The sequence below is a fragment of the Pteropus medius genome, unplaced genomic scaffold (genome assembly GCF_902729225.1).
Source record: "Pteropus medius unplaced genomic scaffold, Ma_sr-lr_union100, whole genome shotgun sequence".
Classification (NCBI taxonomy): Eukaryota; Metazoa; Chordata; class Mammalia; order Chiroptera; family Pteropodidae; genus Pteropus; species Pteropus medius.
The window spans coordinates 14269507-14293362 of NW_024354502.1; the positions used below are offsets into that span (position 1 = coordinate 14269507).

Below are 23856 nucleotides of genomic sequence, written 5' to 3' on the forward strand. Positions count from 1 at the left end.
ATAAAATACCTTGCTTACATTAACTTAAAATATCTTATGAATTTGTAAATTTTTACTACAGCAATAAAATGCCAACTAAACCATTTTGTATATTTGTATACATCATTTCTGCAAAAGTATTTTAAATTTAAACAAAATGTGTTTTTATTATACCTAGAAAAAAGAAGCATGATGCAAAAAACTCAACAAAGTGGAAACATACCTGATGCAGATTTTTCTCTTCCATTTGTAAATCCTTTGCCATCATAAATTACACTTCCGGGACTGAAGACAGAGAAAACTCTATATCCTATTCCCTTAAGAAATGGATGTGCTCGCCAATGCCAATTCACTGTGTCTCCCACAGATACATTTAAGACTGATGGTGACCAGGCATAACCTAATCCGTGTACTGGGAGCAAGAATTTAGTCATATTTTTAAAGAATAAAGGAAAAAGAGTGAAAATTCTTAATAATTATCTTTAAAAATACTGTATTTCTATATAGCCAAATAGTGACAAACTTTTTAAATAACATTGTAAAACTTTTACAATGTATAATTTAAACAGATAACAAAAATAAACAGAAATAATGAAAAGTAAGATTATGAGAAGACAAGGTAAAAACTAAACCGCTCAATTACAAGACTGATGATAAAGAGACAATTTTAAAAAGTTAGAAATTCAATAAAAACAGTTGTTCAGATAATCACATTATCTGAATATTTTTTAAAGCTGATCAGTTCTTTAAACATAATTCTTCTCAGGCATAGAAGCATACAAAAATCTATATACTTTCAGTTTGAATATTCACTTAGAAATTCATGACCGAGTCTATGGCCATGCCACCCTGAACAAGCCCGATCCTGTCTGATCTCGGAAGCTAAGCAGGGTCGGGCCTGGTTAGTACTTGGATGCTTGGATGAGAGACCACCTAGGAAGACCAGGTGCTATAGGCATAAAAAGTACAAAATAAGGGAATGTAAGATGACAAGTTCCTTGCAATCTGTGAGGTCAACCAAAGGTTGCCTCACCTAAAAAAAAAAAAAGAAAAAAGAAATTTATGACCGACAACTAAGATAATTCAGGAGAATTTCTACTGCAGTAAAAAAAACCCAAATAGCAATTCCTGAACTTAGAAACTGTAAAGTCTTTTAGGCTCACGTCTACTACTGATTCACTCTATATGTGACCCTCTATGTCAAGGGGATACTATTGACGAATTATAAAAAGAAATAACAATATATGTTCTCTGGATACTTTCAAGTATATAGTAATTAAAAACCAAGTTAATTACAAGGTAAAGTGGTCCCATTATTTACAATATATAATTGTTTGCTAATACCTGGATCTTCCCCGTCGTTGGTTATCCTGAATACATTCCTTGTTGAATGAAGAATACATTTTATAACATTTACTGATGATGATGTCACATTGCAAGGGAAGGACCCTAAAAAGAATAAAGATGGAAAAAAAAAAAACATTTTCTCAAATATATTTTTGAACTATAGAAATGAAGTATAATTAATAAACAGCCAAGGCCCTATAAAAGGTCCACATTATATAGTAGGATCTTTGGTACTTTTTTCTGATAATAATCCTGTTTGAGTACTGATTATTTTCAGAACAGAGGCCTTCCGCTTTCTAAGTGCTCTGTATGCATTAAATACACTAATTATGTATTGAAATCAAAAGCACTTACTCTGTTTCCCTTTACCACCTTAACCAAAGATAAAACTTCCATGATTGAGTCTTTGTGTAATAACTTGTTACCTAAAGCACATCCTTTAATCTGTGAAGAATGAAACCACCATCCTGTAACAATGAAACTCTCACCAAAGAGCACGGTGTTCTCAGCTGGTATTGTGCTGAACCCCAAACCCATTATAGTGATTTCAGTTCCACCATATAAGGAGCCTCTCTGTGGAAACATGTTGGTCACTTCCAAAACATATCTTATAGATGCATTTAACTTGTCTCTGCAAAAAACAAAAATTAATAGATGTTTCAATGAGCTTTCTTTGGAGTCATGTTGCTAAACTTTTAGTAGTATATGATTCATTTAAGAAGAGGAAGTAATTAAATAATTAGATAAAACTTTTTCAAACTAATCTGATAATTATCATGAACCTCAATTTGGTTGGTGGTATAAAGATAATAGTTTCTCTCTAACTATGAAAATTAGATTTTTGAAAATCCCATGGTGGAAGAATTTGAGATTAAAAAATCTTAAAATATTATGGAAAAATATGATTATGAGAACTGAAATCACAAGAAATACAAGAAATCCTTTAAAATATTTTATATATTCATTAGACTAAAACATAAAGGCAACATTGTCTATAAAAAAGAATAGCAATGAAATTCTATATATTTTATATGAATAATAAAAGTTTCGTGCAATTAATTTGCATTTATCATTCTACGTTTGTTGGAAACTTGCCCTGATCTTTCTCCCCACTATTTCAATGAGCGGGTTTTTAATTTACTTTGCTTTGTTACAGTGCGTCTGCTAAGAGGCCATCAAATCATATGGTGTTTTTCTGACCTGACATATGGAGTTGACTCCCACATCCCAGCTCTCACTATAACTTGAATGAGTCTTTATGTTAACTTTTGTTTAACTTCCTCGGCATAACAAAATTGGTATTTCTTGACCTGTCACCCAAATACAGTTTGTATGCTATCAGCTCTGCCCAGTGTGTCATTATGCGAAAGCGCAAGCCAACAGCTACTCTGGAACCCATGTGAGCTTTGCCCTGTGAATCTAAGAGAGGAAGTAGATCTGAGGTGTACGTTACATTGCTCATCTTCTCTCACCTCCCACAAGATTTTGCTGCAATCATTTCTCTTTCCACTCCAACATCAGCTTTACTTGCATTTTTTTTTAAACCCTAAATTTCAGTTTCCTCTTTTTCTATGTATTCTAAACCTATAACTTCCTATGCCAGAACTAAAATTTTACCAGTTAACAAACAGCTTTGGGGAAGAAAATACTAAACACAAGAAAGTTAGAGTTGGAGAAGGATTCTATCCATCCTCTCCCTCAGATAGCCAGCTCCTGCCATTTCTTGGGTTAATTGTCATCTTTTCAGAGAACACTTCCATTTCCCTCAGGAAAGTTAATTTTCTATATTATATACTCTTACAACATCTTATGCCTCTTGTTCATAGCCTTTTTCCCATTTATAATTAAGTTTTTGATGTAATCCTCTGTGTGAAATCTACCTCCTCAACAAAATTGTGGCATCACTAAGGATGGAAGACATGTCCCTCTTATTCTCCACTATGAATCCAGTTTCGAGCAAGTGCCTGCCCCCTAGTAACTAAGTGATAAGTATTTCCAGAATGAATGAAAATCATGCGGCATACATATAAATCTAATTATATAATCTTATAACCTAATCTGAATATTTGTCTCAAAACTAAGCATCTTATTGAACTTTATATTATCAGAACTTCTTGCAAAAGGGTAGTAGAAAGGTGAAGAAAAGCAACCGAATATTATAAGGTTAATGACTATTTCTTTTCTGATCCCAATACTATTAGCCCCATATTTTCCACAATTCCATCAATTTTGTGTTCGTTACCACACCTTGTTGATGCAAAACCCCAGTTTCTGACTTCTAGATGGATATCGTGTTTTCCAGGAGGCAACCTGGGTAAGAGACATCTGATATCTGTGAGATTCCAGTGAAGAACCTGGCAGGGTTTTCCTCCAACATACACATCCACGCTTTGTGTGAGTTCAGTTCCAAAGTTATAACCCTTAATCGTTAAATTAACTTCTCCTATTATTAAAAAAAAAAGTTTTATGAAAAGGTTCAACTTATTATGCAGTATGCAATTTGCATATTAAGTAAACCAACTCATCTCATATCTTTCACTGGATTTAGGAAATCCTAACACTTTCAGGGGCAAAAGAAAAATCAGTGAAAGAGCTGACAGCTGCCACATGGAGACAGAATCCATGTTTAACTGTTTCACAGAGGAAATAAAGATGGCAAAGTACTCCTTAAAAAATTAATATTTTTCTCCCATTGCGCATGGTTAAAGTGAAATAATAAATAGACTAATCTATGGTTAAAAAAAAAACTAACCTATGGTTAAGAAACAGAACTGGGAGAAGAGAGAAACTGTTTCACAAAAGCCATTGTATGAAATGGTTGTAATGGTGTGTGTGTGTGTGTGTGTGTGTGTGTGCGTGCATGCGCGTGCGTGCGTGCGTGTGTGTGTGTGTGTGTGTGAAATAACCGATCTTATTGAACAATTTCTTACCTAGTATTGTCCGTACTTTTGGACTAAAATCAGTTATGACTGGAGTCTGTAAACAATTATAACTATAAGCATCCTTTGCCATGGCTTGAAATCCATTGGTAATTACTGAAATATCAACTGTGCCCTCAGTTCTCTGAAATAAGAGAAAAAATAAAACAATTAGAAAATGTTAAATGTTGAGCTACAGATATCCAATGGCTAAAAACAAACAGAATTTTTAAAAATAAACTTCCGAAGATGTTTTGTTTCAAAATCATGAGTCAGTTTTCAGATATTTAGGAAGTCCTGGTTTCAAATGTAGGTTACATGTTTGAATTCTTTAGATGAACGTACATGATACAGTGGTTTTGATAAATTTGATTGCACCTATATTATTGGATTCCTGAAGGCTTGGCAATATAATTGAGATGCTCTAGATAAGTGATTCTCTAACTGATAAAACATAAGATACAAAAAATTTTGACTTTTTACTCTTAAAATACACTTAAATATAATTTTTATTCCTTTTCACTAACAAGTCACATTATTGTATCTTTAGCTGACCTAATTCCAGAATCCAAAACTAACACTTGGACCCCTAAAAAAATATTTGCTGTTTTCGGTGACACAGTACATGTACAATTCCCAATTAGGAAAAACACTTTTTACATCTAGTATTTACTTCATGCACACGCAGTGTTTAATTGAATGACATAATTTGAACAAAGTAAGTTTTAATTTACCATATCCTCCAGATTCTCATCTCCATCATTCAGTTCAATGTGTGCTCAAAGTTACTTTTCTTAAAGATTTCAACTGCATAATACCCACCTTAGTCTGCTACATTTTTTTAATGTTAGTGACTGGATTCATCATCCTTTTGCACGTAATAAGCAAATCAGAGTCTTGGTTTTTAATTTAAACACTATTTTTTTTAAATAAAGAACAATGATTAGTTCTAAAATGGAATATTTTGGAAGAACTTCACATTGGAATTTTTGGTCAACAAACTGAAACTTTAACACATTTAAAATATAAGTTCCTGTTTAAAAACTAATGTCTAAGTTTGCTTCCCTGAATTTTTAAACTATTTATTTGTATTAATTTTTTTCATCCTTTGATTTACCTAGTCAATGCCCATCCATCCTTCCAGCTCTAACAGAACATCAAGTTTTCTGTGAAACTCTAATACTCTCTTCCCACATATTTTTTAAATCTATTTAAATTACTTTCAAGTATACAGTACATTGGTTAGATATCTATATAGTTCTTAAAATGATCCCCCCAATTGCTCCCTCCCTCCCCTGACCCTCCACCTAGCCATCATATCAATGCTAACTTCCCAAATATTTTATCTTTACTTTGTATCTACGTCTAATTAAATGGAACACACTGTTTAATATTGCTTTATGTGTCTGTCTTCCTTAATGATTTTAAGTATCTAGAATATGGAATGATATTTTATATTTGGATATTAGCAGAAAGATGTTGAAGAAATAACTATTAAAGAGCATCACTGACACTCTGCACTTCCTTGGTAAATATGTCCTTTGTTTAAACCTCTACTGAGATGTTCCCTAATTCATAAGATTTCACACTTAGGAAAAAAAAGGACTAAAATCAGAAGCCTTACTTTTGGTGTTCTGCAGGTTATCTTATTCAGATCCCCATCGATCATGCTGCAGGTTTCATTTCCAACTAATATCTTTGAATTTTCATGAAAGCCAAATCCAGATAGAGTGAGAAGAGTACCACCTACATAAGGAACAACAACAACCACCCAACGACAACAGATTAACTATGACAAAAAGAAACTTTGGCAATAATCTGACTCATCATTTAAGAATTGTCTAATCATCCAAGAGATGGGTTGGCAAATAGATCGGGAACCAGATATATACAATCACATCACACCGGAGCCTGAGCTCTGAAGGCTCGAACCATAAAGGAGCTGGGTCAAGCAATTTAATGAAATAACAGATTTACAGACAACTTTGCTTTGGGACTTTACCAGCAGCAGCTGTTATTTTCCATAGTTCCTTCTTCATCCTAAAGAGAAACTACGCTGTTTCTACTTGCTCAACCATTGGATGGGTGGGACATGAGAATGAATTAAGACTCTTACCAAACCTCAAATTTTAATACCTCCAAAGTAAAAGGAAAACTAAAAAAAAAAAAAAAATCCCAAGAAAATAAAGTAAAATAAAAACACAAAACACGCCAAACAGTTCAAGACCAGCACAAAACCCCAAAACTAAGCATAGTAAACAAAACCAAAACCAAACCAAACCAAAACAAAACAAATAAAACACAAAAGAAATGAAACAGAACAGGCAAAATGTGTGTTATTTTCTTTTCATCTTCTTCATCAGCCTTTCTTTCCCCAGTTTATTCCCGGAACTTTTTCTGGGTCAAGTAGCTCCACTGAGACTGTGGTTACAAATGGAGCAGCTGGTAAGCAGAATAATAACTAATAAATCTTATCTTGACATAATTGATGAGCTTGTTATAGAAACATGTAATAATTGATGATATTAATTCAATAACCTAAGATGTAAGTATAAGCAGTCACCCTGACTTGCGTTTTATAAGAAACAAAAGAATTAGTCAGCCACTTAATCACTGTGCCTTCTAAAAGGGGAATCTCCTTTGTTCTATATGAAGGAGTTTTGGATCCTTCTCCTTTCACCCTGTTCTGGAAACAGTACAATGAAATGATGGAAATGTATGCAGTTTTCTTTGTTTAGAACAACTAACTATTACCTGCTAGGCTCCCAGAAGCAGGTCTGATGTGTGAGATCTGATTCTGATAAACGAAGTAGAATATCTCATCCTCTACATTTTGTGCTAGTCCAACATCATCTACAGACACAGCCACCGGCAAACGTCCAGCACTTCCCTTCAGTATCTGGCACTTGATCTCATTTTCTTGTGATAAAAAAGAAGAAAATTGTAAAGCAAATGTTTTAATGAGATAAAATTACCGAAATTTTATATTTAACAGTATAAACATTGGCCTTCAGTTTTATATTCTAGGAAATAAATCTAAGGGAAACTACTTAAATATTAATAGGAGAAAAAAAAATCTTCACAAACTACCTGATGTTATAAATCAGACACTCCTAGAAGAGTTAGGTAAAATAATAATGAAAGCAAAGTAAACAATTTGCTCCTGATTGCTACTGTGGTAAAAAAAGGGTTACTGTAATAATAATAACTTAAAAACCCAATCTGTAAGATCATTTATATCAATAATTCTAAAAATTTTAGTCCAATATATTGTTTATGTCACAAAGTGAGTAAAATATTAGGTTTAATCAAGAAAGGCGATCGAAAACTAAATGAAAACACATTTTTCATTTCACTTTGAACAGTATACATGCACTTATAATACAGGTCCAAAATTGATTATGAGATCTCAGGAATGCATAGAAGATCTAAATTAAAAACAACTTAAATAATATGAAAGATTTGCTTATATGACTTCAGCATATAAAAATTATTAAGAAATACAGCTAGCCTTATGAAAAGTAATATTTATGGGGAAAAAATAATTGTGGCCCTCTTTTTCCATGAATAAAAAATATGAATAATCTTTAAATTCTATGTTAATGGATGGAGGTTCTGTCGGGCTAGAAGTTGAGGAAGATGGCCATGTACTCTTGCTGTATGACTAATGTGGAGCACAGGCAGAGGGACCGTGGAATACCAGAGCAGAAATTTATATAGTTCAGTGGCCCAGAGACATGCCAAAGAAGGAAAATTTTCTTTTTTAATGGCTGTTTTTAATTTTTAATATTTCAAATTATTGTTGACATTCGATATTATTTTATATTATTTCAGGTAGAAAATATTTCATGTTATCAGTTTATGAAGAAAAAAAGAACAAAAATCAACTATCATGGGATAAAGACACTGTATCACAATAAAAGAGTTAATGTGTGGTCATAACCAAAGATTAAAAAGATAAGACATTTATCCAGGGCAGTTTGCCAACTTTACGACCCCATAGGGTACTCTATAGGATAATAGTGCTCTTTGATTGCACTTGCTTTTAGAAAAGGACAATTAGACCCAATAATAATAATTTTTAAAAGGACCTACCATCCACAGAAAGAAGAGAGCAACCTATTGATCCAACCGAGACTGAAAAAGCTGAACTAGGCGAAAATCCAGAGCCTAATATGGTTAGAATTGTGCTTTCTTCATAGGACCCTGAAAATAAGTTTAAATAACAATGTTAAAATGACAAAACATAGAAACTGTTGTTACAAAATCAGATATTTCTCAGAGGAAAATAAGTCTATCTTCTAAAAGATATAAATAATTAGCCTATAAGCAAGCAAGGGGGGGATGATATTTATTTAGCAATGGTATTTTTTTTCCACCTAATTGCTCTATATTGCATCTTATTTTGAATCTATCTGTTGATAGAGGTTAGTGGAAAGAAATATCTGACTGGGAGAATAAAATGAAGTGAGGAAAGGAAAATTATTCTTACAACAAAGAAATTAAACAAATATTCCTATATGGTAATTTAGACTATTTCAGAACCATCACAAATTTGTGAGAAAATGATAAACTGTAAAATAAGTGCTGTGGATACTTTCTATTTGAAATAAAATAAGATTCCTTAATCTAAGGTGATCTATGTCCTCAAGTATGTAGGATATTCCTGGTTTACACCTGCTGTCCCAGCATCATATACTTAATAGTTTTCCATTCAACTCTTAAAAGCATCCAGATTTGATCAACAAATGATATAGTCACCCTACTTCTATAATATCACACACAACGAAGATGCCACATGGATTTAAACAGCTAAAAATGAAAAACAAAACATTAAACTTTTAGAAGAAAACTTGAATATCTTAATGACTTTAATATAGAGATAGATTTCTTAAATAAGATACAAAAAGCCATGGTTAACCATAAATGACAAGATATATAAATTAGAATAAGCTAATTAGTTAAATGTTTCCATGAACAAGATAATACAACAGGACACAACTGATATACTAAAAGAAGACATGTACAAAGGATTTGTGAACATAATATGCAGCATGGAGTTACAAGTCAATAAATAAAGACAATCTGATAAATGGATAAAGGATGTTAATAAGCCATTTGAAGAAGAAGAAAGAATCTAAAAGTCTAAGAAAAACACAAGAAGATGCTCCTGTATATTACTAATCAGGGAATAGACACATTAAAACAATGATAACTTCTTTTGCCCAGCAGATTGACAAAAATTAGGAAGCTGATAATACCAAATATTGACAAGAATGTGGGGAATATGATGCTCTCATACCTGCTGGAAGTATAGCCACTTTGGGGAGCAATTTGGTCATCTAATAAACTGAATACACATATACTCAATTATTACCTAGCAATCCCACATCTGGACATATACCCTAAATAAACTCTAGCATGTATACAATAGGAGATTTGTACAACAAAGCTCAATAGAGTCTTATTTGTAAAATAAAAGCTGTAAACAATCCAAATGTCCATCAATAAACAAATAAATTGATTTAGTCATGAAATACTTTAAAGTAATGAATTAGATATGCATAAAACCATATAAATATTTCTTAAAATGAATGCCGAATGATAAAAGATGCAAATAATATTTACATTGTAATATCTCATTTGTAAAAGTAAGAAAAAAACCCGGTAAAATTACTGTGTGTGTTATATACAAAAGGTATTAAAAATGGCATGGAAGAATACACACAAAATTAATTACTGTATTTTCCTCTGGAGAAATTTGTAGGCAGCTTGGACTTGGGATGGTGCTTAAAGAGGAACAACTTCAGCTGTTCCTGTAATATCCTCTTTTCAAACTGGTGATTGGAAGTAAATATGACAAAATGTCAACAGCTGTTAATTTTCAGTGAAGAGAATATGGGGTTTTTTTTTATAGCATTATTTATACTTACCTTTTCATTATTATTAAATTTATCAAAATGTGGCAAAAAGTAATTCAGGTTGTTAATTATTTGAAGTAAGAAATATTTTTTTTTCAGGAAATCCATTACAAAACACAAAGATGGATACAAAACTAAGGACACCAAAGGACTATAACCAATTTAAAGTTCATCAAATCCTTATTCTTGAAAGATTTGACCCCATGTAACATGAATTATCCCAAAGTTAATATCATTACCATAAAAATCTGAAGAAGATATTCTCGCAACACAAAGACATATTATTTTTTAAATTTCAAGTTTCTTTTCTGATATATAATTACACTTCAATCATTTTAGGCTTGTCAAAAGGAAGATTGAAGAGGATCAGATCAACAATGCAGGCAATGATATAACTCCAATTGCTATTGTACCTGCTGAAACTGGCAGTATTGACCTTACACTAAAAGGCAAGCATTAAAAATGATTATAGACATCTACCTTAAAACACTTGCAAACGTCTTGTGCAGTTATCTTTAGCTACAATTTCTTTGCTCTTAAAATCTCGGCAATTATGGCAAAATTATATTGCTCATTCTCCATCAATTTATTTTGCTCCCTTTCCCGCTTCTTCATCTTAATAGGGGCTCTAGGAAGAACTGGCTAATTTGTCACAGTGAGTTTTCCTACTAACTACCAAGACTAAATTTATGATTATAGGATCTAAGCTTATCTTTCTGACTGAAAAAATAAAAAGCGCCATTCTTTAGAATCTTTAGTCCTGCTGTTTATTTCGGTCTTGGGAGTTCAGACACAAAGTGTAATCACATTTTTTAAAACAATCACGTACTATGAAGATATGATATAATATGTCCCCCTAGGCTGAGTTCTTAGCAATAATTTCTCTATCTTTTCTCCTCAACTCTAGGACCTAATTATTTTCTTTTACTAAAAAGCAGCTGTCTCATTATTAGCCTTTTAGTACTAAATCTCCTAGAAGAAGTGGTCTCATATGATGAAAAATTCCAATTAATACCCTAAATAGTGTAGTTTAAGAAAAATGTCTCAATATCAGAGTGAAATTTTAGAGGTGGATTCTAATGTAATGAAACTGAAGAAGTAGAAGACTGATAAGCCAACCACAAAGGTTTTTTTTTTTCTTTCTCAAAAATAAGTCATTAATGATCTTTCTATAGCTTTCTGATCTGATAGATTTTTTTTCACTCTGTAGAACTGCTAGCATATAAAAAAATCATTATCGGAATTTGCATTTTTGCTAGTTGTTTTCTCCCTAATACTCCAAGTTGAAATGCAGGAGGTTACCTTGGGAAGGTCTTATGGCTCTGACTATGGGAGTCGTCGCAGGATCCCAGGTAAATCCACAGTCACCTGAACATTTAGAAGGAATTCCATTGACATAGACCTCAACCTGCAAATAGAAAAACAGAGATAGAGAACAGAGGTAGAGAGGTAGCATGGTCAGTAGAAATGCATAGAATTTACAACAAATGATGGAATTTTACTTGTTTCCTTGTTTACAAAAATTATTTTATTCTAATTACACTTTTTCTGCTTTGACACTTCATTCATTCATTCAGCAATGCAATCACTCTACATCAGGCAAAGCTGTCATTACAGGAATACAACATTAAACGAAACAGACAACATCCCTGCTCTACTCAACTTATATTCTAGTGAGAGTGAGATGATAGTTGCATAAGACTATAAATAAGAATAAGAATAAAGTAAATGCATGGTGATGTTGAATGCTATGAAGAAAAATAAAGGTTATTCTTGGAAAAGTCACCTCAATTCCTTACACTCTAATTTCCTCATCATTAAAATGGTAACATTAAAAATTACTTCACAGAGTTACTGTAAAGGTTAAATAAAATAATATATTTTTGAATTTTAACAGATAGTAGTAGAGCTCATAAATCTATTATTTTATCATAAGAAAGATGACTTTCCCAAAGTTCATAAAATAATATTATTGAGTTGATCAACTGTTAATACAAATATTCACATAAAAATAAAGATGTCGCCTTTCCTGTTTTACCAGGCTTGTGTTACACCTAGTTATAAAATTATGTTAAAAATCATGAGGAAAGTTTAAAAAATACCTGTGGCTGTTGGGTGGGTGTACGAAGTAGGTCCCCAAGTATGCGCTGTCTGAATAAACCACCTTCCTTTACCTTTGTAACTGTCATATTAGCCTTTTCACCAATAATGTTGGAATCATTAACCTGTTTTTAGACAAAATTATTTTACTAGAAAGGTATGATGAATATAACCACTCTAGTTTTTTCTTTTTTCAAATTTAAATGTGGTCAAAAGCAAACAAAAGATAAAGAATGGAAAAAAAAGAAAAACCCATTCAAAACCATTTTAGTCACATTTCTTGGAAAAGAAGCCTCTTCAAAAATTAGCATAATCTATCTAAGAAAAAATGCTAAGATCATTGAATTATTATATATTACATCAACTACAACTTGAATTAAACGACTAAAATTAACTTGAATTTTTAGAATAAAATATGCTTAAATAAAATAAATGTACTAAATTTTTCTCAAAATGTTCTATGCTTTTCTTTGAGTAAGACCACTTTGATAAATGATTGTTGAAAAATTGATAAATTTAGTCCTCTTTCTACCTAATAGTCAACTTTTTCCATTTAGCATTTTTCACCTCTGACTACCCTGGTTTTTCATCCACTCATAGAATTTTATTTTCTGTAATGGTAAAAAGGAAAACAAATTAAAAAACTTGGTCATTCCAAAATCTCTCTGCCAATATGGCAATCTGGTGATGTGTACAGGGGCTAGCAAAGAGATAGGCATCTCTATGATGGATCATGTGACCCAGAGCAATGAGAAGTGATGAAGAAGCAGAGCCTCATCAGGAAAGAGAGAAGGAAGTAGATGTGTAGACACCAGAGAAGTTCCAAGAGGGAGACCAGTCACTGGAGCTGTCTCGTTTGTGGAATTTTCCATTTCTAGTTTCAGACCATGTGTTTTCTTACACTAAACCCCATATGTAGTCTATGTGTGGTACATTGTATTCTGTTTATATACCTTTTTTTGGTCTTCTCTTCCCTCTCATCCTCTTTTTTTTTTATACAGTTCTGTATTTTTTCCACCTTCTGTCATGGATATCTTTCTAGGTGAATGAATATATGTGTGTCTACATATGTCTGCATGGTATTCATGCTAAGGTTGTGTCATTTTAACAACCCTTTTTCTATTGATGGGGATTTAGGTTTCTAGGTTTTTACTATTGCAAATAATGCTGCAGTGACTACTTTTGTGCCTATATCATTTGATATTTGTATTATTATTTCAGTAGTAGAGAGTTATACAGCTGAGATTGCTGAATCCTAAGGTATCTAAACTTAGGTACTACTAAATTATCTTCTAAAAAGGTCAAAGTAATTTACTATTTCCTCATGATGAAAAGAGAACACAACCTTTTTAATCTGAGCCCCAGTCTCTTCTAGACTATTCTCCTTCACATACTCTGGGCCTGATGCTTCTCTCCACTGCCCCCTTCACACTCTAAGTAAGTAAAGGTAATTAGGTGAGAGCTTAAGGTGTGACTCCCTTATGAACTTGGAAAGGTCATCTTTAAAACCACAAAAGCATCCAAGGCCCTAGAAGACAGCTCTCGTGCATAGTGGTAGCATTACAGACGGTGAGGCTGATTATGTTTGCCCCTCTCCACTAACATATACCCAGATTTAGTTCTGAGACTGACCCTGCCTAGGTTCCCCCTGGCCCTGTCAAGGATCTTCTAACTCATCCTCCTGGACTTTTTACAGAGGGGATAGGGAATAAAGTATCAACAGCTATTCTCCACAAGAGAGAACATCTGTTCAACTTCATTTAGAATAATCTTCTCAACTTCCTTTCTTTAATGTTTAGTCTAGAGTTGGCATTTAAAAAAATATACATAGTCTCCAATTCTTTTTTGAAGGAACCGGAGTACAAGTAAACATGCAACACGTAGAAGAAAACAGAAACCAAGACAACTCGGGGGACCTGTAGAAGATTCTGCTTTCCACATGAGCTTCTCCACTTGATGTTCCATGAGAATCCAGCACAAGTTCCCTCTCGTGTAACAGAGACTCTTCCCACTTCTTCCAGGCTCTGGAGAGCAAACTGTAAATCTGTAGCTGACACTGCAGCGGGGAGGCCTGAGCTCACAGAGGGATTGGAAACAGCAGGAGTCAAAAATTCAAAAACCAATTTCATCCTTAAAATACATGGAAAGTATACTATGTATTATCATGTAAATTAACTGTCTTTTTCCAATATTGTAAAAATGAATTTGCATCCTATTAATGCCAAGAATTTATTTATTTCTTGGAAACAAAAAATTACACGAGTAATGCACCTCAGATTACAGCCTTGGCTCAAATACTTTTCTTGTTAATATCAATTAACTTTAACTTTACAGACAACCAATAAGCCATGGATTTACAAGAGAACCAAACTTTTGGGAATAGAACCTGGAAAATCTGGTGAGGTGATAAAGAAAATGTGAAAATGTAATTTGTTCTGGATCGTTTAGCTTTACATTACTGACATTTCAATGATATAAATCATGTAGAGAAATAATATTAGAAAGAAATACACCAAAATGTTTATTATGGTTGTCTACATCAGCTCTATCCAATTGACACATGTACATGTTCTGAACTTTTTTCATATACCTTTGAGACTATGTCCATAAGCTTGAACGTCAAAGCTGCCACTTAGAGGTGGAGATGCTGCTTGAATTCTTCGAATACGAATCTTTGACTCCCCTGGCCAATTATTTCCTCTGTAAACAGACTCATTCTCTATCTCATTTGTGATGATCTAATTTCAAAAATAAATATTGATAAAACGATTAAATGTAACAATGGCTAACATGATTAGTATTTCACCATGGTACACTTTTGTGACATGACATAAATGAGCCTCAGGTATTGGGGATTCTTCAGAACATTAAGGAGAGTCACATAAATCAACACAGACCATACCTATATAGCTGCAATAATAAGGCCAAAGTCAACTAAGTCATCCATGCAGCAATCAGCTGGAACCACAGTAATACCTCATTAATTCAGAGTGTACCCTCCATCACTCAAAGAACAAATATTTATTGAGCAGTCATTCTGTTCAAGGTACAGTGCTAATCACTGTGGGGAGACAAAGAGACATGAGATGTGGTCTTGGCTATCAAAATCCTAAAACTCTAATTGAAGAAATAACATATGAGGGTTGTTTGAAAACATAACTAACAATATGAAGAAGTGAATGGTCAGTACAGTGACTGATCCAGACTCAGGAAACACCTGTCTAATACTGAGTGCCAATCAGTTGACAAAGGCTACATGTACTATAAACATTCATAGATTGTAACTCTAATAGTGAAAATAATATTCTCCTGCTTCTGATCCCTCACAGTTACTTATCTGTTAACTTTCTGGAATTTAGAACTATAAGCCTCACTGTCCACAGAAATGAGTAAACTTAAGACCCAAAAGACATATACAAGAATTTTCATAATGTTTTTATTCACAATCGCTCCAAACTGGAAATAATGCAAAAGTCCAGCTATAGAATGGATAAATTGTGGTATACTTATGCCATGGAATACTGTAAAGCAATAAAAACAACGAACTACGTACAGCCACATGTAATATATGAATCTCTCAATATCAAACAAAGGTAGCTAAATGCAAAAGAGTACATACTGAATTTTTCATTGATATGATTAAAAACAAGCAAAACTAATTAATGGTGATAGAAGTCAAAACAGTGGTTATCTAGGGGTGAGAAGTAAGCAATCTAATAGCAAGAAGAAGGCACAAGGAAGCCTCTTGGAAGCTAATGATTTTCTTTATCCTGATCTGAGTAGTGATTACATGAGTGTATTTCCTTTGTAAAAAAAATCATGGAGTTCAGCAAGGTTGCAGGATATAATATCAATGCACAGAAACCAATCACGTTTCTCTATACAAACGACAAGCATGTGGAAACCAAAATTAACAACACAAGACCATTTACAATTGCTTCAAAGAAAATGAAGGACTTACATAGAGATCTAACAAAACATGTACTGGATATGACTTGAAAATTGCAAAATGCTGATGAAGTAATCAAAGAAGACCTAAATATGTTGATAAAAAAAAGCAAGAAAGACCTAACTAAATGGAGAGATGCACTGTGTTCATGGATTAGAAGACTCAAGATAATAAAGGTGTTAAGTCTCTCCAAAAAAAGAAAAATCTGGATTTAATGCAATTCTTATCAAAATACCAACAAAGTTTTGTAGACATAAACAAGGCTATTCCAAAATTTATATGAGAAGACACAGACCTAGAATAGCTAAAACAATTTTTCACAAGAAGAATAAAGTGAGAGGAATCAGTCTCCCAATGCTAAGACTTACTATATAGCTAGTTATCAAGGGTATTTGTATTGGTAGAAGGATCAACACATAGAACAATGGAACAGAATAGAGAATCCAGAAATATACCCACATAAACATACCCAACTGATTTTTGACAAAAGTGTAAAATTAATTTAACGGAGGAAGGACAGCTGTTTCAATAAATGGTGCTGGAGTAATTGGAGCAAACAAATAAACCTCCATCTGAAACTTCACGTCTTATACAAAACTTAGCTCAAAACAATCATGGCCTTAAATGCGAAACTGTATAACTGTAAAACTTTCAGAAAAAAAATAAAAATTTTCAGGACTTAGGGTTAAGCAGAGTTCTTAAGAGTTGAAACTAAAAGCACCATTCATAAGAGGAAAACATTGATAAATTGGATCTCATCAAAATTAAAGACTTGAAGAGATTATTATTACTCTAGTGTATATTTTTACCTCCTTTGTCATAGGTTAGTTAACCATATAAGTAAGAGAGAGTTTATTTCTGGGTTCTCTATTCTGTTCCATTGATCTATGTGTCTGTTTTTGTGCCAGTATCATGCTTTTTGATTACCGTAGCCTTGTAGTGTAGTTTGAGATCAGGGAGCATGATACCTTCCATTTTGTTCTTCTTTCTCAAGATTTCTGTGGCTATTCGGGGTCTTTTGTGGTTCCACATAAATTTTAGGATTATTTGTTTTAATTCTGGGAAGAATGACATTGGTATTTTGATAGGAATTGTACTGAATCTATAATTGATTTGGGTAGGATGGTCAATTTAACAATATTAATCTTTCCAATCCATGAGCACGGTATATTCTTCCATTTATTTGTGTTCTCTGCAATTTCTTTCCTCAATGTCTTATAGTTTTTAGAGTACAGGTCTTTCGCTTCCTTGGTTAAGTTTATTCCTAGGTATTTTATTCTTTTTTATGCAATTGTGAATGGGATTGTCTTCTTCGTTTCTTCTTCTGATTATTTGTTACTATGTATAAGAACATGACAGATTTCTGAATATTAATTTTGTATCCTACTACTTTACTGAATTATTTTATTCTATTAATTTTTTGGTGGATTCTTTATGGTTTTCTGTATATAGTATCATGTCATCTGTATTTCGTGACAGTTTTACTTCTACTTTTCTTACTTGGATGCCTTTTATTTCTTTTTATTATCTGATTGTTGTGGCTAGAACTTCCAACAGAATGTTGAATAATAGTGGTGAGAGTGGGTATCATTGTCTCGTTCCTGATCTTAAAGGAAAAGCTTTCAGCTTTTCACCATTGAGTATAATGTTAGCTGTGTGCTTATCATAGTATATAGCCTTTATCAAATTGAGGTAAATTTCTTCTATGCCCACTTTTTGGGAAGTTTTTATCATAAATGGATGTTGAATTTTTTCAAATGCTTTTTCTGCATCTATTGAGATAATCGTATGATTTGTATCCTTGGTTCTGTTGATGGGATGAATCACATCGTTTTGCAAACATTGAACCACTCATTCATCTCTGGGATAAATTCCACTTGACATCCTTTTGTTGGAAAAACTGGACAGATACATGCAAGAAAATGAAACTGGACCACTCTCTTATACAATATACAAAAGTAAACTCAAAATAGGTTAAGACTTAAATACAAGGTCTGAAAACATAAAACTCCTAAAGGAAAACATAGGCAATGAACTCTCTGACATGCTCTTAGTGATATTTTTTCCAATATATCTTCTCGGCCAAGGGAAACAAAAGCAAAAAGTAAACAAATGGGACTACATCAATTTAAAAAGCTTCTGCACAGTGAAGGAAATCTTCAACAAAACAAAAAGGCAACCCACTGAATGGGAGATTATAGTATTAATGATATAGCCTATGAGAGGTTGATATCCAAAATACATAAGAAACTCATACAACTCGATAACAAAAACAAAAAACAAAAAAAATCTGATCAAAAAGTGGGCAGAGGATATGAAAAGACATTTCTCCAAATAAGACATACAGATAGCCAGCAGACGTATGAAAAAATGCTCAACATCACTAAGCATCAGAGAAATGCAAATCAGAACCACAATGAGATCCCAAAACACCAGTGAGAATGGCTATTATCAAAATAATCAACAAATAACGTGTTGGTGAGGATGTAGAGAAAAGGAAACCCTTGTGCACTGTTGGTAGGCCTGCTAACTGGTGCAACCCCTATAGAAAGCAGCATGGAGATGCCTCAAAAAACTAAAAATGGATATACTATATAATATAAAGTATATTCCACTTCTGAGTATTTATCCAAAGGTAATGAAAATGCTATTTAGAAAATTATATGCACCCCTGTGTTCATTGCAGCATTATTTAGAATACCTAAAATATGAAAGCAACCTGGGTGTCCATCAGCAGATGAATGGATAAAGATATGGTATATATAAGGAATATTATACAGCAATAAAAAAATGAAATCTTGTCATTTGTGACAACATGGGCAGATCTAGAGGGTATTATGCTAAGTAAAATAAGTCATGCAGAGAAAGACAAATATTATATGGTTTCACTAAAAGTGGAATTAAAAAATAAACAAGCAAAACAAAAATGACTCAGAAACAGAGAGCAAAGGAGTGCTTACTAGAAGGGATGGGGAGGGAGGATGGGTGAAAAGGGGAAGAGAAATACGGTCAATGATATTATGATTTTACAATCATTATGACAGATGGTTACTAAAATTAGTGAAGTGATCACAATGTAAGGTATAAAAATGTCTAATCACTATATTGTACCTCCAAAAGTAATATAAACAATGTAAGATTGTACACAGACTATACTTAAAGAATTAAATTATAAAAAAACACTAAAGCCTTTTGTCCTACAAAAGGTCTTATCTATAAGATGAAAAGGCAAGGTACAGACTGGGAGAAAATATTTGCAAACTATCTGCCTAACCGAGGACTTATATCTAGAAAGAATATACACAGAGCTCTAAAACCTCAACAATAAGAAAATTATTCAATTAGAAATTGGGCAAAAAAATGAAGAGAAATTTCATAGAAGAGAATATAGCCATTAGAGAATACAAATTAACACCAAAATGAGTATCAATACACACCCTATCAGAATGGCTAAAATAAAAAATAGCGATAATGACAATGTTGGCAAGTTTATACAGAAACTGAATCACCCTTACAATACTGGTGAGAGTGGAAATGGTAAACCCACTCTGGAAAAGAATATGATGGTTTCTTACAAAACTATCTATGTGCTTACAGTATGACCTCATATTACACTCCTGGGCAATTAACCCAGAAAAATGGAAATTGATGTCACACAAAAACCCAGAGATTAATATTTATAGCAGCTTTGTAACGGCCAAAAACTGGAAACAACTCAAATGTCCTTCGATGAGTAAGTGGTTAAACAAACTGGGGCAACCATACCATTATCTACTACTCAGCAATCAAAATGTACAAGCCACTGATATATACGACAACGGGGAGGGATCGCAAAGCAATTATACTGAGTGAAAAGCCAATCTCTAAAGGCTACATCCTGGTTCGATTATGTAAGGTCTGATTCCATTTACATAACATTGTTGAAATGACAAAATTATAGAGATGTATATATCGTAATTACCAAATAAAAGGGGTGCAGGAGGGAGGGAGGTGGCTGTGGCTATAAAAAGGTAGCAAGAGCCTACAACTGTTTCTTTTAAATCAACACAGAAAATTCTACTTAAATCTGACTATTCCTTAAGGCTATTTTCCCATTTTATCGCATAGATATATTTTTGAAGACATTTTTTAATGTTGAAAGTGAATTTTCAAGCTTAAGTTCAACAGGCCTCTAAGTCTTCATTTATTGTTAGAATAAGTGTCTTGTCTTATTAAAAAATATTCAATCTTTATGTCAGCTATGTGTAAAAATTAAAAAGAAAATTTATTAGATCAAAGCTAATGTTTTATAAGTTGACAACAGTAACTTGTAAAATTCTAGGCTTACCTGCCCAAAGCTCACAGCCATCATGGGTATATTATAACTGCAATTATATGAAGTCATGGTGACAGAATATTGGTTGGTCATACTTGATCCATTAATTTTGGTCCGATTCACCTGAAAGTGCTTTAAAAATATCCCTTTATTTGCTAATGCTGGAAGTCTTCTCTTTGGCATTTCTAAAGAACATAAAAATAATTGGGAAATAAAATTATATAGCTTCTACTGCTAAAAAATAAAAATCACCATCAAATAATACCCACATGTCATGGAATAAGCTGTTTAGAACTAAGTTTTAGAAAAAAGATTTTAAGGTAACTAGTTAGCAAATTTTCACTTCCAGAATACAAAGCTTTAAGTCTTTTGATATATGAGCTTCATCAGGTAAAACAAAAAATTGCTTAAATTGTTATTTAAAAGTCACCAAACTCTGGGTTCCATGTAGCTTTCTGTGGGCTGGTTAGCTCTGCTCTGTTCTAGGTGCCCTGATGTGGTGCCCACCAGGATGTGTGCCCATGAGGGCAGAACTGGCATTGTCTAGTTCACTGCTCTTCCTTTAGTATCTGAAACAGTGCCTGCTACATGGTAGGTGCTAAATAAATGTTTAATGAACTGAAACATTTATCCTAGCACAAATCAGCTGTACATTACACTTGTTCTGCCAGTCATAACATAGATCTGGTGATAGTGGATTCAGAAGGAGTGAGTAAAGTAGTAACGTTTAATTTTTTTTTACCAGTTGACTCATAACCTTGCACTTGAAAACAGTTCCAAAGGGAAAGATTCCAAAACTCCTCTGAAAAGTCGGAAGTCACTTTTTAAGGTGACTGGAGTTAGGGTGAATTTTTTTAAAATCACAGTTTAATTTAAATTATTTTATTACCACAGCTTATATATATGAGTCTACTAACATTACTAGAAAAACAATGCTAAGACTACTAGAAAAAAAGTTTTCATTTATCACATTACTAATCATCACTGTCAAGTCCGTGGAAAGGTTCCGCTCAGTCTTACCAAACAGATGTCAATGTCAACATTAACAACGACAGTGTCAACAGTTGCCTTTAGATCTCTAACCTGGAAGTTTGTTTCTCAAAAAAATCAAACAAAAGAAATTGAAAATATTTGCTACAGTTAATATATCTATAAACAGAATCCAGGACTATAAAGGCTAATTCTTGCTATAATGACAAAGTTTACATTAAGGATGCACTTATTCTTAGAATAATCACCTGGCCCTATTCATTAAAAAGTAATGATTTAAATAATAATATTATTTTGCTAAAAGAATAACACAGATATTTACAGATGACTGTTTCTATCTAAACTGAAAAATATAAATAATTTTCATGGTAAGATTTTACTACAAAATAAATTTATATTAAGTAGATATGAAATTATACAACATACCATCCAGTATTGACATTGTAGATGTCTGTCCGATGTATACTATATCCACATAGAAGGACTGTGATCCTGATGCTTGCTGTAAACTAATTCTCTGAAGAGAAAAGTTAGTCCCAGTGTATTTGGTTTGTATGAGGTTCAGAAGGTCTATGCAAGTGTATGTCCAGCTGAAATATGGTTAAGTAGGTATATAGATCAGTAATGTAAACAAATATATTATAAAAAGCATTAAAATCTCAAAGAGTAAAAGGTCCTCCCCCCCGCCACACACACACAAGAACACCATCGAGTATACTTTATTAGCACAGAAAAGCAGCCATAACAAGGGACAGCAGGAAGAAACTTAACTCTGGCAGTAAACGATTTAATGTTGCATCCAAACGTAGCTTTTTTTTTTTTTTTTAATTTGTAGCCTTGGCAGTAGCCACAGAAATGTAAAATCTTCTGTAACAACAGGTAAGGAAACCAAGGAGCATGCACCTTGGTGTAGAACACATAAACAAAAACAAGACACAAGAATGAAGTAAACTATATCAGGGAAAAAACAGTAAACTCAGCCCAATACTAAGAAGCAAAACTGGAACTCGCTATTACTTCCAAAAGAGCTCACTGGAGTTGCATTGTCTGCTGTCCTAAGTGGCAAAAAAAGGTGCTAAGTTATTTATAGCACAGTACCTTTTAATTGTGTAATTTAGATTCAGACTTTCCATTAAATATTAACTGCATTAGATTCCCATAAATTGCAATTAAGCAATTCAGCTATGAGAGTTTGTAACAAAGAGATAAATACTGCCATCCAAATGACTAAATATAGTAAAATAATAATCTTTACATCAGCTACAACTGTCTAGGTTGTTTGGGCATTTTTTATTCTCATTTTCTTCATGGTTTGCAAACTCATCATGGGATCTACATCTGGTGTAACAAAGCTTAGAATACCAGTTTTAGAAAATTATAGCAGCACTACGATAAGTTAAAATGCTCTTTAAATTGATAAAGTTATATTATTCTGAAGTTTTAAAAACTACTACTTAGAAAATTAGAAATACTGAGCAGTTTACCATTGTTTTGTCTTTCAAATGGTCATGGGCGATGATGACACCAGACTAATTTTTATTTTCATAATCTATATATTTATTTTTGACACAACTATTTCTGGTAGGAAGCTTATATCCAGGGCAGGAAAACTGCAGTTTAACTCATGATGCTCATAATTTCTCAAAAACTAACAAACAAGAAATGAGTTTGTTTTATCTCCGTAGTTTATATACTATAGCATAATTAAAGTTTTCAAATTCAAAGTGTAACTTACTTGTTTCCATATACAAAATTATATGTAAACTGTATATCAGTGCTTCTAGTAATCTTGCTTTTGTCTTGGTATTTAAATTTTAGACCAATGTTATTAGCCAGGAATCCTTTGTATGCTAAGCATAACTACACAGAAAATATGAAAAAAAAAATCAGTAACGATACCCTACCATTAAATTGTTTCGTAACAATTCAAATTAATTCAATCCAATCCAGTATATATCTAGTAAGCATTTTCATAAAAAATGTATCAGAACACACAGAGGAATGATTAACTTCAGCCAATTAGGTGCAGAAGAATTAGGGAAGATTTTATAGAAGAGGAGGTGGAGTTGAAGTGACCTTACAATTAATGATTAATTCTCTATTGTTTTCTTAGATATGGCTTCCTTAAAAAATGAAAATAATTCACTCCTTATAGTCATAGAGCTATAGAAGAATTAAGTCTGGCTCTAACTGAACTATTCAGTGAATTTAAAAGTCCATTATACATAGAGAAAAGAGAGAAACATTCAGGTAGATTAATTGAGATGTGAATATGGCTGAGAATTTAGAGATGGAGAAGTCACTGTAAAATAGTCATTAAATACCAATTTAATTGGT

At 32.8% G+C, this 23856-nt stretch overlaps 1 protein-coding gene and 1 pseudogene across 2 annotated transcripts in view; one reads left to right on the plus strand and one right to left on the minus strand.

Annotated features, from left to right (window-relative positions):
- PKHD1L1 (PKHD1 like 1) overlaps positions 1-23856 on the minus strand; it is a 140147-nt gene that overhangs the window by 71560 nt on the left and 44731 nt on the right. The window contains exons 1-15 of one of the 2 annotated variants that reach the window (XM_039853719.1): positions 22537-22594; positions 21946-22109; positions 20542-20714; positions 14856-15003; positions 14182-14336; positions 12268-12390; positions 11468-11573; positions 8340-8450; positions 6999-7163; positions 5869-5990; positions 4257-4389; positions 3574-3769; positions 1815-1957; positions 1324-1428; positions 203-391 (exon numbers count right to left, since the gene is read on the minus strand). In XM_039853719.1, coding sequence (XP_039709653.1) covers positions 203-391; positions 1324-1428; positions 1815-1957; positions 3574-3769; positions 4257-4389; positions 5869-5990; positions 6999-7163; positions 8340-8450; positions 11468-11573; positions 12268-12390; positions 14182-14336; positions 14856-15003; positions 20542-20714; positions 21946-21961 — 1885 coding nt within the window. In that variant the 5' untranslated portion in view covers positions 21962-22109; positions 22537-22594. Of the gene's footprint in view, positions 1-202; positions 392-1323; positions 1429-1814; positions 1958-3573; positions 3770-4256; positions 4390-5868; positions 5991-6998; positions 7164-8339; positions 8451-11467; positions 11574-12267; positions 12391-14181; positions 14337-14855; positions 15004-20541; positions 20715-21945; positions 22110-22536; positions 22595-23254; positions 23380-23856 lie in introns of those variants that run through there. The other variant, XM_039853718.1, reaches the window with a different exon arrangement.
- On the plus strand, positions 811-937 carry LOC120595794 (uncharacterized; annotated as a pseudogene).